Source organism: Athene cunicularia (genome assembly GCF_003259725.1).
Source record: "Athene cunicularia isolate RWA chromosome 3 unlocalized genomic scaffold, athCun1 chr3_part1, whole genome shotgun sequence".
NCBI lineage: Eukaryota > Metazoa > Chordata > Aves > Strigiformes > Strigidae > Athene > Athene cunicularia.
The window spans coordinates 70,777,161-70,796,109 of NW_020799097.1; the positions used below are offsets into that span (position 1 = coordinate 70,777,161).

The window sequence follows — 18,949 nt, forward strand, 5'->3', positions numbered from 1 at the left end:
GACTGAAATTTAAAAAGTTTGTACCCTACCAGAAAGCCTGGGTGTTGTCAGCAAGATGAAGAACAAGACAAAGTTAGCAAAATAACAGATTGGCTTGGCAGCTCCTGCAATTAATACACACTGGTCTCAATAACATGTTTTAATTTAATAACTTTCATGCTGTTTGACTTTTAAATAAGTGATCCTGAACTACTGCGCCAGAGCACATCTGAGCAAGAGCAGAAGTTGTGGCCAGACACCCTTGCCAACATGCAGGGGGTGCTGCCCTCTTCTCCCCAGGCTGCTCCCAGCCGCTGCCTCCTGCTGACACCACTTCTGTAGCCCCTTCCCAACCACTCCCAAGGTCAGGGCTCTCTCTCCAATTGCAAAGGAGCACTATGAGCAGGCACTGCTTCTACCCCATCTTCACATCTTCATGGTCACATTGCTAACTGCTTTCATGGCTTCTCACGCAAACTTCCGGAGCTTGGGAGTTTATAGAATGTTTGTGCTGCTGCAGAAGTCAGATACTCTGTGTGAAAATCATTGCTATTTGAGGTCTGTCCTAAACACCGACATGTATCTATCCACACCCCGGGAAATATGCTCAGTCCATCTGTTTTCACTACCAGCTTGCTTTAGACACATAAGCAGAGAATACTGATTGCTCTGATAGCACATACCTGTGGCTATTACTCCTCTGTGTATTAGGAGAGATCATTACAGTTTGTTTTGTCAGTATATTTTAATGTTGATCAAGGTACATATTTCAGTTAGATGGCTTTTTATATTTTCAATTGTTTTACTGCTCAGACCACTTAAGGGCACAAATTATTTCAAAGTAACAGGCAATACCTACCTGAGTTTTATATCCATAATTCAAAGTCAGTTTTCTTCCATAATGCGGGTTGCTTACTGCCCACTTCTGCAGGGGATCCTAGACTGAACATCCCCACTGTAGTCTTTCCCATAGCACTGCAGGATTATAGCAGGCGGAGTTCCAAAAGCACATTTGCAAAACAAAAAGGCTGAAACAGGTCAGTGCAATGCTCCATTTGCTTTTTAAATCCTAGATAAAGCATAAGAGTTTCAGTCCCAAACTCCACAGAACGAGTCAGCAGCACACACCAATGGCAACACAAACACGCCACCCCAAAACAAAGAGAACGCCTTTCTAGTAAGCCCCAACAGAATTCACAGTCATGCATCACTGAGGTCTACACTTGCTGCTTTCATGAGCATCAGGAATTGGGATTTTTCGGTTTCTAATAGCAAAAAACTAAAGAGTAAAAGCAAAGGAAAAAGCTAGAAAAGATTCAGATACAGCTGGGGGGCATAAAGACCAGTCATAGCAATGAACATGTAGTAATTATTATGAAAGAGCCCATGACGCAATCGGCTTGACCTCAATAACAAAAGGGAACCATGCTGTAAACAGAAGGAAAAAAAAAAAAGGTAGAAATACCTTTACTATGTATTTTTCAACTAATAGCTACTTAAAACAAGTCAGAAAGTGAAAATGTAAGGCTACAAATACATTTGTAATACAACAGAAACACTTGCTGGACATTGCACTCTGCGCTGGAGCTCTAAAACACAAAGTCTAGGAGGACTGACTCAGCACACGAAAGCCAGTTCAGAAACAAGTTTTTAAAGATACCTGTTAGAATTTTAATTTTTTGCATTTTTAAGGCTCCCAGCTGGGTTTTACAAACCACTGATAAATCAATGAAAAATGTACCTTGAGCAGGCTGAGAAACAACAGACAAAGCAAAAAGGTTCAGTGCTGTGAAGGACTGATAAGACAGCTTGCAAGGATGTCCTCAGCTGTTCGGCCAACAGAAATGTCTAATCCCATTTTAAGAGGCAGAGCAAGAAATTTTAACATAGTTCTTCACAACTACCAGCTTCTAATGCATAAAAGAGACTCATTAAAGATAGCTAAATTCCAAACAAATGACTGAACATAGATACAGAGGGAGCAGGAAACTTGGATGGGTGCAGGACTGGAAAGGATTTGAAAGCAGGCAGCGCAATGGAAAGCAGGGACTATGGGAAAAGCAACCCTGAAGGCTAATTCCATGCACAGGATATGACAATCCTGAGGCTGTCTCTATAGCCAGAGGAGACAAGGTTCTCCTAGGCAGGTGCTCTGAATCACCCACTTCTCTAACCACAGGCCTTTGAGAGTGTCCTCCTAGTCCATAATGCACCTGAACTAGAAGTTACTGATTAACTCAGATGTCCCTTCTCCATTATAGCAAAAAAGGATTTGGCAGAATATGGTAAACAAGATACTTAACCTGTTCATAACAAACACACGTAAGATGCAAACATATGCCTAAACATGGCTGAGAAAAGGACTTCAGCTTCTCAGTAGCATCAGGGAACGTTTTCAAGAGTATCTATCAGGTCAGTTCTTCAGAACCAGATGATGAAAATGGCTGGACTACAAAGAAACACTGAAAGATCAAAGTGAGATCTCTGAGAAACTCTGTCAACAGTCTTTATGAAAACAGTCTGTTGTTGCTAAAACAGTTTTGTTAAAAAGGCACGGAATTAAAAGTCTCTCAAGTTTTCAAGTTTGGTGTGATGAGAAACAAAGCAAGTTCTTCCCATTTCTCGTTCCTGAAGCTTTCAAGCAATTTTCAACAGGCAGCTGGATCTCCTCCATACATATTTCAGCAATAACTATGTCCATTCAATTAATAATTTAAAGAAATATGATTTTAGTTCCTGAGCATCTCATTAACACCCTGCCAAGAGTGTGAGAGAACAGTAACAGCCTTTCATAGGAAAGCTCAGAATGCATCAGCTGCGTTACGAATTGTGCTACCTATAAAACTACTACCTGGAACAGAAAGCAGCCTGCGGCGGGCAGAGGAAGCAAGCAGCCGATTCAATGTGAATGATAGAGCAAGCTTCAACTTTATTGATAGAAATCACACCTTATATAAGCACTCTACAATACACTACTTGCAACTCTATTGGATACATTTAAGAAACTACATTATAATATCTCAGCCATTGGGCACATCCAAAAGGTCACATTACAGTATCCCAGGCCCTCGTGGCATCTCTGGTATGCATAAACATCTTTCTTGCTGTGAAGCTGCTTCTCTCCCAGGGCTGTTCCCTTCACCTCCACGGTCATAATACGCCCCAACTTATCTCTGTGTTCTCACAACAATCCTCGTTAACACAACTGAGCCCTGGGTCTTCATCCTTGTTTACATAACTGTACCCTGGGTTCTTTCCTTTGTTTACCTCAGGTGGCTGGGACCGACTTCTGCAGGGAGCTATGGCCTTGTTCTCTGCAAGCTGTTCTCCAACAGCAGCCCTGTGTGTCAAGGATGAAATGTGAGAGGTAAACGGGTCAGGTAGAGGAAAGTTTATAGTGTTTCTGCCTGCACAGGGTCAAGTTTTAGTCCAAGCTGATTTCCTCAAACCTGGCTGAGACACACAAACCCAAACCTTGCCACTGGTGCTCAGAGCACACAAGTGCATACTGATTACAGTAGAGGCAAAAGGGTTTATACCTTAAGAGTGTCTACACACTTCCCACAACTGGTCTTCCACCTTTCACAATTAGATGGACAAAAACTCAGAGCCAAAGGCAAACTGTATGAACCCACAAAATCAACTTAAACTACATGCTTGAATCCACCTATTGTATACCACAGAATTTAAACTCTAATTTACATTTCTTGATGTGTAGTCTGGACGTCCTGAAATACAAAAGACCAATTTCAAACTTCATCATCTCCTGCATCCCCCAGCACACACGCTGCCTTTTGGGCAGCAGCTCCCCTCTGTGAGTTTTTGTTTTGTTCTGCACAATGTGCTTGCATGACCTCATCGTGCTTTTCTTCTGAACCAGGACCGCTGCTCATTCACTTGAGCAGAATACCTCTTCCACATCATTTGGGACAGAGAACAAGGCTTCCATAAAGGTAATTAGTATTAATGATTTTTCTAACTGCATCACAGTATGTTCAAAATCAGCTAAATGGAACCAGAGATACAAATCACAAGCTTGCTTTGCATTACTCATCCTTTGCATCATGTCAAAATCAAGAAGGAATTGCAATCATATCTTCTTTCTGTGAGCTGCATTTGAATCAACTGCAGTGCATCCTAGGGCACATTAACCAGTAAAAGGAAGAAAACACTGTTGTTTGTTCTAAGAATGGGTTAACACCCTTCCTACCAGGAAGTTCAGTTTTCCTCTGGGCACTTCAGTTTGCCTCTTTGTGCTGACGGTTAATTCCAGTCCCTCCACACTGGAAAACCCTTCAGCTTGTCAAAAAGCCCTGCAGAGGCAGAGAGAACTGCTGCCAGCTGGACGCTCCAGAGCCTACCACGCAGAGCCCCCCTGCTCCAGGCCGTTTCAAACTCGCTGACTGCAAAACATTGCAGGAAGCATCCAGGTGGCCTCGATCAGCAGGGCTGGTGCACACCCTCTATGCACTAGCTTCCCTCCAAAACACAGTCATGTAATTCTCTGTGCCCTCAAGTTAGCTGGCTAATTTGAATGGAAATAGTACATCAACAAGTAATTCCTGCTGCATAAACAGAAAGCACCCATAGGGCACACCAAATGGCTCTGCTTTGCAGAGCACCCACAACTCTGTGGGTTTTCAAGATACAGGTATGGGCTCTTGGTTTCTCTGCTCAAAATCTGGAGGTCTCCTACTGACTGATCCTTGGAAACAACCAGACCAGTTGTTTTGGCTTAGAGGTGACTGTAAAAATTCAGTGAAATGTCACTGCACCTCTTTATAAAAAGATAAAACTTCAATCCTTGCAAGTGGCAGATCGTACACTCCCAGCAAGCTGGATTCAACCACGGACATCAGGCAGGATTCATACACTGCGCACACAGCCTGTTCCCTAAAACACACATATGTGAACTAAAAGAAATTCAAAGCAGCAAAGTAAAACTCCACTTACATTCCATATAGCATTACCAGGCTTGGCAACTGCTGCAAACCATTAACTGGAAACAGACACATAGTTCTGGTCATTTAGTAAACCAGTAGTTTTGTACATGCTTGCTTTCTTTTTGGACTTAAGTCCTGTGAAGGTTAAAAAACCCCACCACAAAACCAGACAGACACCTAGATACAGCTTCCTCTCAATTTGTTTTATTTGGCAAAGTAGCAATTCAGACAGTTCACACAGCATTTTTCAAGCTCTTCAAATTTTCTGCATTTCAACTTGTCCTCTTCTCCAAGAAGTTCTTACTTCAGAACCATTGCTCCACCATGGAGGGGTTTTTATTTTTCAATTCCTAAATGCTACTCCTGGATACTCCTTTCTGTCTGAGTACCTTGACTAACACCAACCCCTTCAGTGGAATAGGTGCACTAATCCCAACAGCCTTGGTCCCTGAAGTCTTACACCTCCTGAAGCGGTTCTCCCCAAAAAAGATGTCACCGGGTCTCAGCTTTATCACCTCTTTCAAATTAGGCTAGCTTATTACACTGTGTCCAGAGACAAGAATTTGGATACAGTTGAGCTCGTATCTTTCATTTAACTGATTAAATTAGTGAGGAGATGTAAATAAAGCTGAACTCAAATTGAATGATACAGTGACCAAAAAGGTTGAACATTAGCATGCATCATTTAAGGTAGTTCACTTCAACACCAAGAACTAGATTCACAACTGATTGTGGGTTAGTACAAATTTGTCAGACGCAAGTGGGTTTTTCTGAATTGTATTTTCTAGAATACATGCTATATTAATTCCTTTATAAAATTAATCTTGTGTATGTGCTCCCAGGCTGCAGTCAGATCAGAAGGTGGCACATTAATTTCCAAACATGTAAATAAATTGATACATATCTTTTACACAGGAATAGGATGGGGCAGACCTTCAAAAGGAAGGTTATTTAAATGTTGTTCTTTCATATTTAGATGCCTTTGAATTTTAACCCTTATGCTTTCAGGGATTAATCCTATCACAAAATTATTGCTGTTCCACCATAAAAAGTCAAATATATTTTTGCAGTGATTACTATGGGTTGTTTTTATGCAAGATATTTTATTCTATAATCCTTTCTACCATAAAAAAAGAAAATAATGATAACATGCTGTTTACTTTAATTCCTGGTTGCTCAAATCTGAACAAGATGACTCAGGACACACTTTCCCCCTTTCCAAAAGAAGCCCAACTTACTGTACTGCTTTGCAATTTGCTGTTGACATTTTACAGTACCAAAACAGAAAATCTGGGGCAAAAAAAAGGTTTATAACCTTCCAACTACTCTTCTATATGAAAACTGAACAATTACAGCTCTACCTGTACTTAGGAGTCCAGTATTCATCACCCCTTCTGCATGTATCATGTTTTCTTGCATAGCAATTAATAATTCACTTTCTAAAAAGCCTAAATTTTTCCTGGGTGCCCACAGTTAAAAAATGAGAACATTAATACAGCAAATGGCTTTGCCAAAAGCAACTTTCTTTTAGAACCAAACTGGATTTTTTTTCTATATAAAGAATCTAGCAATCCATATCTCAGTAGTCTATTACGTACTGATTCTAATCTTCCACACAAGCACACAACCCTACTTTTCCTTTCAATTTTATTTGGCAAAGCAGCATTGCATAAACTGTTCAGTGATTGGGACACAGCTTATGTCACATTTACGGAGTTAAATCCATGTAAATCATCACATCAGTAGTGAGCTATAAACCAAAACAGAATTTCAAGACTCTATTAATTAATTTTAGAAGGAAAGGAAAAGCCATGTCTGTTATGTCCAACTTGAACATCAATGTTTGATAAAAGTGGCCACCCACCTCTGATGTCTTGGAAGTTTAAATATATACAAATGCCTGGTTTTAAGGTAATAAAGCAGATGATTGTATCTACTACATGCTAGTCTATGACACCATGTCAAAAGCTTAAAAAGGAAGTTCATCTCCTTTTAGTAGCATCTAGCAGACATCGGAACACAGAAAACCTGGTATTACCTACGTAGTGTCATAAGGTGCACAGAAGCAGTTGTACCAAGGGACATAGGAGCCGAGAGAAGTGAGTGTTCAAGTACCCCCATCAAAATTAGAGTTCACAAGCTACAGGTCTTATCTGCAGTTCTGCTGAAATTCACTTTGAACAGATGAAAGTAAAATAAAGGCATGTTAAATAAAACAGTGCCCACATAAAACTTTCCACCATCTCTTTATCAGATTTGCCTTGAGCATCTAAAAAAATAAAACAAACACCACGCTTTTCCATGCTGATAACAACGGTATAACAAAGTCCAAAACAAGCTGCAATGCTGTTGGTTTTCAAAAAGCTTTTAGAACTGGAGATGAGCAGTCCACTGTAACACTATGTTTGGGTCAAGATGATGTAGCTTTTACAATTCATCCCTGTAGAAAGAAAACACATGCAGTTATGTTTCTTCACCCCTTGGAAATCATATTTGACAACTTTTGATATTGAATCAGATTACACTTAAGTGCCCATGCACATGAGCATAACTTCAGAAATCTCTTCAAGCATTTAAGAAAAAAAAAAAATAAATCCAAAGGCAACAGCAATCCCTTATCATCTAATACAATTATCTATCGTGAAATATGGGTCCCTTTTTTAATTTTAATAAATCATTTGCTTTAATGAACATCCCCCGCACCACACAACTAGTTACACAGCTACCTGTCGTCCAGACTCTGTTGGCTACATGCTGGCAAGAAACTGAGCCAACTTACTAGACAGTACTGGCAAAAAACATTCTCTGTAGCTGCCAAAAAGGCACGTTTTGCTTCAGCTGCAGTCTCTCAAGAAAACCAGGAACACAGTCCCACATCAATTATCATGCAGTTTATACGACCTATTTTATTTATTTCACAGAGGAGCTCTGTCAGCTCCTAAAGGAACTATGCTAAATCAGGACTATGTTATGGAAAGGGTGGGAGCAGGGAGGGATATGTTTGCATGTTAAAAAGAGATTCAGGTAGGAGAAAGGATCCATCAAGAAGTCTCTCTAAATCACTACAAGTATCTAGAAAATGCAGGCTTTTGTTCCTGCAGGACATTTAAAACACATTAAAACCCATAGAACCCATATTCCAACAGTGAAATTATCATATATTAGTAAGTCCTTTAAATATTTCTAAAGCATTAACTTTAATGCAAAATGTCCCATCAAATCTGAAAGCTGTGCACTGTGCTGTTATGAATGTTGGGAAATAGAAGTGTTTGCTTCCCCCCCCCACAAGGCACAAGCGATCTATAAACTCACAATAAATTTGCTGGAATTTTTCTTTTAGTAGGTGCAGCAAACCTCATTAGCCAAAGTAAACACTGTCTGAATTAAGAACTTCATTAATGTGATTGCTGGCTCAATACACAATAGTATTCCCAGCTATCATGCAAACTAACCCACAAAAATATAGTGCTACATGCACACAAGCAGAAGCTTTAAAGTTAAAAAGGCATTATCCTTCAGGAAACCTATAGCATGGAATGACAGCATGCAAAACATTTTAAAAGCAACTGAAAAGGCTGTTGCAACTAGTGCTTAAATGACTAGTTTTCTATCTAATGCAGACGGGATGCAAACCTTGTGATTTGTTAGTGATAAATATTTGCATTCTTTGCACTTTGCACTGCCTTCTAACAGTGAGGTACTAATCATACAGTTTCAGACTGTTGCTGTAACTACAGAAAGCAGAAAAAAGCAGAAGGGAGGAAGAACACATCTTGGCAGGGGTAAAGAAAAAAATCTGTTTATAGCCAAAGGTTTGGAAGTCCTCCATATTTGCCTATTTCACAGAATGGGTATTTGCTTACTTTAACAGATAAAAATAAATGAATATCTGATACTTAGATTAAAATGCAGTGTCAGTGAATTTAGGACAAGTACTTCATTCATCCTTAATGCTTCCAGGAGCTGCATCATCAATTATTTACAACTTCAAAAAGCATACGTAATGTCTACTGCTATTGCTTGTTTATACTCTCATGCCCAATTGCTGATGTCATTTTCATCTTAGATTCCTACCATATACTTTCATAGCTCTGTAAAAGCCTGGCCATTTGCTGTGACAAATAAATCTTAATCCTTTAAAGCCAACCTAGATCTTCAAGAAATTGTAAGGCCAAGAAAAATTTCATATTTACTCTGAAACTATTAAACAGGATAATTTTACCTAGCCACAGACATTGGCAAGGCTTTTGCATACTGTTGCTAACACACTTGAGGTATTTGAAGTATGTGGTTTGTTGGTTTTGTTTTTTCTTTTACAAAATGGCATTTGTACTCAGAATTCAAACAAGTGATGCTAACATGCCAATGTTTTAGTTGTTGTTATTTTGCATTGCTTTAAGCTATTCCTGACCACAGAACGCTCCTGTTAAGCATATCCTAGATGTTACTTTCAAACTAAAGATTTTCATATTCTGTTTATTAGAACATTTACTGTATTAAGGGCATCAGCTTCCACCAAGAGATTTTTCTCATTAATCTGACAACATCATGCCAGCCCAAACTAATCCATGATGTATGTGTTAAAATTATGCAGCTTTTCTACTGTTAGGAGAAGCTGAGTTTATATGCACACTAGTGGATTATATATATTAGAAAGTTACAGAAAAGTCTTAGATCATCAGGTAGTTAACACTTCTTAGCTTTCCGACTTAAATGTCAACAAACAGCCATCAATTGATCTCAACTTCAGCCCTATGAATTAGAAGCTGCCAAGCTCTGAAATCTACCAGATCTCAACTACTGGTAAAAAACAGGATACTTGCTGATCCTCCCAGCAGTTCAAGATCTATCCTACTACAAAGGTTAAAAGAAGACTCAAACGATGACTTCTATTTCCCTGTTAAAATATCCTGTTGTCCTCTAGAACCATAGGAAAGATCTACTAGTTAATTTAATTTTTTCTCCCTTTTCCTGGCCACAACTATTTGCTGTGATTATCACACAAATCCTGTAATTTCTCTCCACCTTCATATATGCACTCTTTCCAATCTGCTAACTAGCTCCTGCTTAGTAAGCAATACATATATTTGGGTTTTATGTCAACAGTCCTTCTCAGGCCCTTCGAATTCTAGAAAGACAATCACTCATCTAATATTGTTAATCAAAGCATCAAATCAACTTTCTAAACTCAAGTTAAAGCAAAATTCAGAAGTCATTAGCTCAAAATTACTATTCTAAAAATAAATTTAAGAAAGTTTGAAAAATTTTGGCTTGCTAGTAGGGAAAACACATACAGGAATATTCCACAGTTCCATTAGGAGTATCCAACAACAAACTAAGAAACATTCTCAAAAGAATCTAATAGGTAGCATTTCAGGTAAATGTCAGAGTTTATTATGTTAAAAAAAAAAAAAATCACAAATCTTATCAACAATAAGAAACGACAGAAGTTTGTGATACAAGTCATGAAGTTTTGCAATTTGTCTCTATCTATTTGAACAAGCATTTATAAATTTATCTGAGATCTGTAACTCACTTTTTGATCCACTTCAATTTTCTTGTCATTAGGCAGCATTTGACTTTCCCTTTTTGACACATCATTCATCTATGAAAAATATGCTGTCATTACTGATACTGTATTACTAATTCATGTTAGGCTACACTCTGAATTTCAGTATCTACTCAGTTTTTCAGCAGCTGATTATTTCTCCCTTTGTAATTTTAGAAGTAACTAGATTCAACATCTGGATTTGTAGCATTTTAATCTGAAAAGTGCTGTTATATTCATTATTTGCTATGATCAATCTTCAAATTGAGTAGGTTAAAACAAAAAAGAATTTTCTCTGCAACCTATTATATCAGTTACACCACATGCATTTTTGCATAATACATACATTTTAAATTTAACCTAAAAAATTTTGTGCAGAGATTCTTTTTGCCAATGTAAAATAAAAACTTCAACCACAGTCATTACCCTGCATGGCCTAAGGAATTCTGGGCAAACAATTCCTGCTAATTTCAATTGAAACTAGATAACCAGCTCCTCAGGAGCATTTGAAAACACTAAATAAGAGTTTCTAAGCAGAAATATATTAGAATATTTCCTTATGTTTTCCAAAAGGGTGCTTAATGATGTTGTTTGTACAGATAAGTGGGATACAGTAGCAGCCCCAGTCTAATCACTGCAGTTTTTGCTCAGAAAGGCTATACTGTCATTGTAATTTTTTAATCAGCAAATATAATTTTAGCATCACACTTAAAATATTGCATTACTACAAATTATTTGTAAGTTTAAAAACCAGCTGACTGTTTGGAAATAAAATACAAGATTGCAAGAGACCCATTTCTAAGTGCTCTTTAAACTGTTTGTTTCTCTTTGTATCAGAAACAGTGTGGCCAGCAGGACTACTGAAGTGATTGTTCCCCTGTACTTGGCACTGCTGAGGCTGAATCTTGAATACTGTGTTCAGGTTTGGGCCTCTCTCTACAAGAAAGACACTGAGGTGCTGGAGCGTGTCCAAAGAAGGGCAACAAAGCTGGTGAAGGGTCTGAGCACAGATCTTAGAATAAGACTGGGGTTGTTTAGTCTAGAGAAGAGACTGAGGGGAGACCTTATCACTCTCTACAAGTTTCTGAAAAGCGGTTGTAGTGAGGTGGGTGATGGTCTCTTCTCCCAAGTAACAAGCAATAAAACAAGAGGAAATGACCTCAAGTTGCACCAGGGGAAGTTTAGATTGGGTATTAGGAAAAATTTCTTCACCAAAAGGGTTGTGAAGCCCTGAACAGGCTGCCCAGAGAAGTGGCTGAGTCACCATCCCTGGAGGTATTTTAGAAGACCTGTAGATGTGGTGCTTGGGGACATGGTTTAGTGCTGGACTTGATAGGTTAGTGCTGGCAGTGCTAGGTTAATGGTTGGACTCAATGATCTTAAAGGTCTTTTCCAGCCCAAGCAATTCTGTTTCTTTATCTCTCCATAGAAGTAGTAAGTGAACTTGCACAGAGAAGTAAAACCAGAGAGGATCCTCATTTACACCAGAATTGCCAATAAGGTAGCAAATAAGCTGTGTTCTCCACTGTGTAGCACAAGAGATCTTCTCCCTACTTACCAGTAAGAAAAAACCCCAATTAATAATAGGAAAATTTTACGTGAAAGGATAAACAACCTTACCAGCATGTGGTACACCTACTGGTACACATTAAGTAAACACCTACTGCTGGATCTCTGGTACACTAATTTTGTACCAGAGATAGGGTTCCTGTGTATATGCTTCTTCCAAATGTCCCATGGAGTCACATTTGAGAAGAATAGTACTAATATTTGGAGCTTAAAAATACTACTGCAGCTAAATCCAAACTAGAAAATGATGAACTAAATTTGAAGAAATCATAATATTCACAAAATAAGATTCTTTATTTAGCACAACATCAATTGATTGAAATCCAAGGAGTCTCTTCCTTCCAGCTAGTTCAGATTTTCTTTTGCTAGAAGTTCCAGTTTTACATAGTGAAGAACGATGCAAAACATCTGAAGGCAGGTTTGACCTCAGACACCACATAGAGATCAAGTCACTGTTGTGCTGCTTTGCAAAGAGCACCTTGCAGCCCTAGTAAGGAACTGTACTAACTTCTCCAACATATGAAGGGCTAAGCAAAAATTCAGGGGGCTTCTTTCTTGCCAATTGGAAAGTCCATTAGACTAGGAAAATGCTGCTGACCTATCGACTATATTTTGTGAAGGGACACCAATTCTTAACATGATGAAAGTTACCCATATTACGAATGAAATTGCATTACATAATGTAAACTAAGAGAATGACAAGCTAAACACATAGGACTCTTGAGCTACTCCAAAATAAAGATGATTGTTCAATGAACTTTACATTTACAACAACTAGAGTCTCTCCTACACTAACACTTTTTATTACAGAAAGACTTAAAAGATGCTCTTTCAGAGGAGTCTCTAACTGATCTCTGCTCATAGGTCTTCCACAATTTAAGGAAGATCAAGTTGAAATCTAGTAAGTGCATAAGAAATACCTCTTTCATCTTTGATGCTAGCACAGATAACAAATGCTGGTTTATAATTAGGAGCTTCCTTAGCAGCAGCTGGCTGACCATATACTTTGGACTCACCAATAAGGAAAAACAACAACAAAACCAGATGTGACCTCCTGTAGGGTCAGCAGTGCACTGGCAGTTATCTTTGAGAAGGGAATAGGAATTTTCTTCAGATCACGACAATTAAAGAAAAAACAAACGTTACATGAAGTGGACTTATGAGACTTTCTTTAACAGAGATTTCCAAGCCTGAACCAAATTTAAATGTACATAGCATGAAACACCTTCTATGCCCCTGTAGTGATCAAGTTAACCCTTCAGGCTAAGCACTTACCTTTTCTGTTAACACCAGTGTATATTCTTAACGCTTAAATTAAAAATAAATAAAACCAAGAAGTATTTCAGAAAACAACAGAAACTGGTAAGAAAATCTGGGGAAAAGAACCCCACAATACTCATGACCAAAGAAGGCCCAAAGACAGTCTATTAGTTCTGCTTGAGCTAGCAGAGAAAACAGAATACAAAACTGCACAGAAAAGATGCAAAGACCTTAGAATTCTAGTCCTTCATACACTATACCACCTTCACTAGCAGCAAAAGATAACTAATGTCATTGCAGAAACTCTTCTTATAAATACTGTTTATTAAACACACATTGCTGCTACAAAAACCCCACAACTGCTACTATAAACAGATTATGTGGAAATGCAGAAAAATCTGTAACATCTCTCTGGAAAAGGAAGACTTAAGAAGAATACTTCTCTTTACTAGAGTAAGCAGAGCATGGACTCCAAACTTGAATAAAATCCACCACATTTGTCAGAGGAGGAAACCAACCACAAAGCAAGACTTCCCAAGTCTTACAAGAGGCAGGAAACCCCTGAATACCACGCTGAGGAAATACTGGCAATATTCAAGGACAGAGTATTCATTTGCATAACAAATACAAAACATCTGAATAGCGAGCACGCTTCACAAGCTTTGAACTAAGCAGTGACTCATTAATGTTGTTCCAAGAGTAATCTGTACGTGGTGGCTATACAGTAATCCCAGAAACACTGAAATGAGGTTTCAGTAAGCAGCAGTAACGCAAACTGCTTTATTTGTACTTTTTACAGACATCTTGATAGCTTAAACTCTGAGTACTCAAGCACCCAAACCACAAGCTATATATTCCAGAATATCAAGGGAAAAAAAACCCCAAAATCTAAATTTAGAAGTTAAAGCTCAGAAGTTTTTTTCAGAACTAATACACGTCTATGCACTTCATTAACGCAGATAATACATCCACAAGCATTTTCTGCCAGGAAGCAAAACAGGACTGCTGCTTTGTTCATTCGCATACTAATGCCTAGCATGGTTTAAACTAACAGCTGTGTTATGTCTATGTTACTGGCCATTCAATTCAGCAAATTGGAAGGTTTACTACCTCTAGAAAGGCCTTTAGAGTTTGCTGTGCTGGCAAATACAAATATGTCCCCATCACAGACAGATGACAGACTTCTAGTAACATGCCTGAGAAAATTTTCTGAATGCTACATTTATAGTTTAGGGAAGAAGGGATTACTTTTTCCACTTTCTGCTATTTGGAACAGAGAGAAAAGTGCTCGCAATATTAACTGTATTTTCCAAAAAGGATTTTACAAAGATTTTGCTTCATTTGTGACATTTCAGAAAAATAAAAAATGAACACCCAATTACCACTAACTTACAGGACAAAACAATATTTATTTTTAGGTAGCATTCTACACTCTACCCTAATTACTGGCAACCTAGTTATAAAAAGTTCATTAGAAGGGAAGTTTAAATTTAGAAAATACTATGTTCAAAACAACAAATAAAAAACTTCAACAGACCAAAGACTTCAACAGACCAAAGACAAAACATGTCCAAAAGAGACAAAGTGCAACCCATGCAATATTTTTCTTCTGCTTTTAAATTAACTCAGACTTAGCATAACCTCCTTTTGGTGATGTAGTAATGCAGACTGAGTCACTTTTCATGGTATGGAGGAGCAGAAAGCAGTGACAGCAGCAAAGGCAGGCCTTGCAGTCTATCTGCTTAAAATTCACACCCTTTCACCTTGCATGTGTGTGGAAGAAGTAAGCGGAACAGAAAATCACTTCCACCTGGACCACTGCTTCTCTTTATCTGTTAAAGGCACATATATCACTCCCATCAGAGGCTTCATTTTGACACTGCCATCTTCTAGCTTGTCATACTGTTCGAGCATCTGGTTTCCCCCTGCAGGACCAACTGGTAATATCAATCTTCCGCCAGGTTTTAACTGATCTATAAGCTAGAACACAACACAGAGATTAGAATGTAACCAGCCACTTCAGAGAAACTGGATCCAAAGTTTGTTACATTAGATTAATAGCTTTGCCACAATTTATACATCTACTACTATGCAGCAGATAACTATTTCAATTAGGAAAAATAAAAAAATGCACTAGAAATGAGAGTGTCACAACAACATGGTACAACATCTGGTATTACAGAAACATACACAATCATTTAATATAATTCCAAAAGAAGGTAAAATAGTAATTGGATTAAATGGGTTGGTTGCAGTTTTAGTTTCTACACAAGAGGGAAAAAATATGTAAACCACATTATTTTTACAGTTGATTCAATCTTTTTAAACTGCAAGTTTTAACCATTTGATACTTACTGTGCATTAGTACAGGCCTGTTGTCTAACATTTTTCAGGTAACTGATCTCCCCTTAAGCCCTCAGAATAAAATTTGCGGCTTGTGCCTTTTTAAAATTTATCTTCCTGGAATAATTTTAAGTTGTCTACAATACACCCACTACCCACAGCTCCTCTTTCATTCTGTGAATGGAACAGTATTTTATGAAACTAGTCTAAAATATATGAGTATGACTAAGACAAGTGACAAGTAACAGAACATTTGAGAGAAATGCTTGGATTTTTTTTCACTTTTATAATTAAAGGAGGATGTTAATCACAGTAGTCTCAAGGAAAATTCAGGACTTCCCAGACACCATGAAAAAAAATCTTAATCCCTGTTACTAACAAAAGTTTAATTAAGAACTGCTTCATTCACTAATAAGTTTTAAATTATCTTTTGTCATCTGTCAACACTTTGCTGGGAACACTCCTGCACATACACACCCTAAAATAAAACAAAAAAATAAAATAACAGCCAATGTCTGGAAATGTCTAACCTGCCTATAGCACCTCAAACCTCAAGTCCTTCACTACCCCTCATTAAAATTCAGATGTAAAGAAACCTAACTGGTATCTAGCATATCAAAATCATGTTATATGTTCCCATTCACCTGATGAAAGGATGAGAAAAAAAATAATCTTATCCGCAAGAATGGACTTTCTGTATGCACACTCTAAAGTCCCTAGTTACTCTTCAGCTTCTCTAGTAAGAACTACGCTGTATCCACTCTTAAAGCTACGAACACATGCAATGTCTGTATTTCCAGCTGAGCATGCTACTTTTCCAGCAGGCTCAATGCCTTGGAACCTGGGAAACAAATACTCAAATTCTGTAATTCAATGTTTGGTAAAAACAAATTAATTTATTAAATAACAAGTTCCAGTTCATTGTTGTAATAGAGGGTTATGCTTTACTGTGTAAAGAGTGTATGTTTATTTAGGAGAGAGGAGAGTTATTAGAACATACAGCTTTTGCAAACCAACAGGAAACCCATTTATAACAGAAACAAAAAACCCACACCATATAGTAATACCACACTGCCCACTGATACTCCCAGCAGTGCAAGTCTATCAAGCATTTTACATACATATATATATATATATACATATACATATACATATATATATATATATATATATATATATATATATATATAAAAATATAAAGTGTTCTTTACAGCTAAGAGATTACTGAATCACACACATAAAACATAAAAGCTTACTGCTTGGGGCACAACTGGTGCTGCAGCTCCTACATGAATCGCATCATAGGGAGCTTCTTCTGCATATCCCATTCTTCCATCTCCCACTGCAAGAAAACACTTTTTTTTTTTTAACATTTTCAAAAGGAGTGGAGAAAATAGCTGATCTGCCATATCTATAGGTAGATAAAAAGCTATGCTCAGGTTTCAACTTAAAATTCTGCTGAGCAGTAACAACATGAGGAAGTCAGTTTAAAAATAATAACACAATTGTAAAATAGATGCAACAAAACATCCTCATACATACATACACACACTTACAAAAGATATGAAATACTATTGAAGCACCTGAAATTAGAAAGCATGGATTTATAATGGAAGTTCTTGGAGACACACGGCCTACCCAGGAAAGATACTGCTAGTTTAATGCAGGTAACTTCCCCCCTCATTTACCCTCTTAGTACATACACTTTGCTTTGCCTTGCCTTCATGCACACCATTCCTAAATGTAATGTAAATCATAAGTCTAAAGCATTAAACCTCAGAAGCACGTATGAGAAGATTCCAAAAGTGAGGAAAAGACAAAGCAAGTATTCACATGGACTACACACCTGTAACTGCACTTCCTCTTGGAAGTCCACACCTACATTAATGCATTAATGAAGTACCACACTAATCCCCTCACACTCCCCTTTGGCAGCAGATGGGTGTCTCTATCCTTCCTGCGGACAACTGCTGGACTAACAGGATAGCCAGGTCAGACCTATGGCTAAAGCTCTATGTAGCTGCTTGGAAGATATTAGGAATAATTAACTCAGAGGGCTACCAGTACAACTTCAGCTTTGGTAGAGAACTCATGGAAAAGCAGCCTAACACAGATGCTTCATACCATCCTGGTTACGTCTGATGGAAGGAGAAGAGATTGGGGCTTTTAAGACACTGAAATATAGCAAACTAAACTAGACCCTGAGTTAAGTTTTGAAAGAAGATGATGTGAATGTGGCATCCACAGTATTTACAGGAAACCAACAAAAAAAATCAGAGCAAGTTAGGCAAGCTCTCTCTGGAGTTACTTAGGAACAGAAGTAGTAAGTGAGGCTAAACCATCCATAAATTCATACTCTGAGTGCAGAACTCCGAGTAATCGATCAAGGAAGGAGACTAACAAACACAGTCCTCTGCTCAGCACAAGTAGTTAGGGGTTTCCTGTCTTCAGACTGAGCTTTGACTTCTGTGCAATCATTATTATCACAGGCTAATTAAAAGGCTGAATGAGTCAAAAGAAGTTTGCCAACGTTTTGCCTTCCAACAACTCACAAGGCAGGACATATACATGGTGGCCACAGCAGGTTTCATTTTGATCTCAGTGATAGGGAGGGCCACCTAAACAGTAACAACACCTTTAAGTATCCAAGAGCATACAGGAAGATCTGGACAGCTCCTTGAAACAATTAGAACTGAGGAGTTTGTCATCTTTTATATTAGGTCCTGAAACAAGACCCTGCAAAGACCTTCTACACCAAAGCTTAAGGGCTAGAGAGCACATTTTCTCAGTAGCTGAGAAGCCCCTTAAAGCTCAGTGACTTATTTTCTCATATCATCAATTCTGAGCAGCACAAGCACCAACCGAGGGCCACAGGCAGAAGCTACCAAACAAGAACTACCAATGCTTCAAAAGAACTTATGCCTATCCATCACCAATTTCACTAAGTAAGCTTTTATTACTGTTGCCAGTAATGAAAGTTCCAGTATTTCCAAGGCTTAATCTCTCTCACTCTCCCAAAATGAGTTCTGCTGGAACAACCACCTCACTGCAGTCAAGTAAATAATTTATATTTGCTTCTATCTCAGCAGCACTGTATACCTCCTTTAAAGAGGAAGGATATGTTACTGTATCAAGCTGCTGTTCCATCAGAGAAGGCAACATAGAACAAGTTCTTTAACTCATACAGCAGATACTGTTTTGAATTATGTGAGTTACACAGTGAGACAGACCATTTTTCCCTAAGATGCAGCAGTAGGCGTTAGAAACAGTGATCTCCAGTACTGCTGTCAAAGGAAGAGATTGAGAA

The 18,949-nt window shown here is 38.2% G+C and overlaps 1 protein-coding gene across 2 annotated transcripts in view; it reads right to left on the reverse strand.

The window, feature by feature from the left end:
- Positions 1–5,104: 5,104 nt before the first annotated feature.
- The window catches only part of PCMT1 (protein-L-isoaspartate (D-aspartate) O-methyltransferase), a 34,587-nt gene continuing 20,742 nt past the window's right edge, over positions 5,105–18,949 (reverse strand). The window contains exons 6-8 of one of the 2 annotated variants that reach the window (XM_026844909.1): positions 16,899–16,984; positions 15,110–15,279; positions 5,105–7,362 (exon numbers count right to left, since the gene is read on the reverse strand). In XM_026844909.1, coding sequence (XP_026700710.1) covers positions 7,350–7,362; positions 15,110–15,279; positions 16,899–16,984 — 269 coding nt within the window. In that variant the 3' untranslated portion in view covers positions 5,105–7,349. Of the gene's footprint in view, positions 7,363–15,062; positions 15,280–16,898; positions 16,985–18,949 lie in introns of both variants that reach the window. The other variant, XM_026844910.1, reaches the window with a different exon arrangement.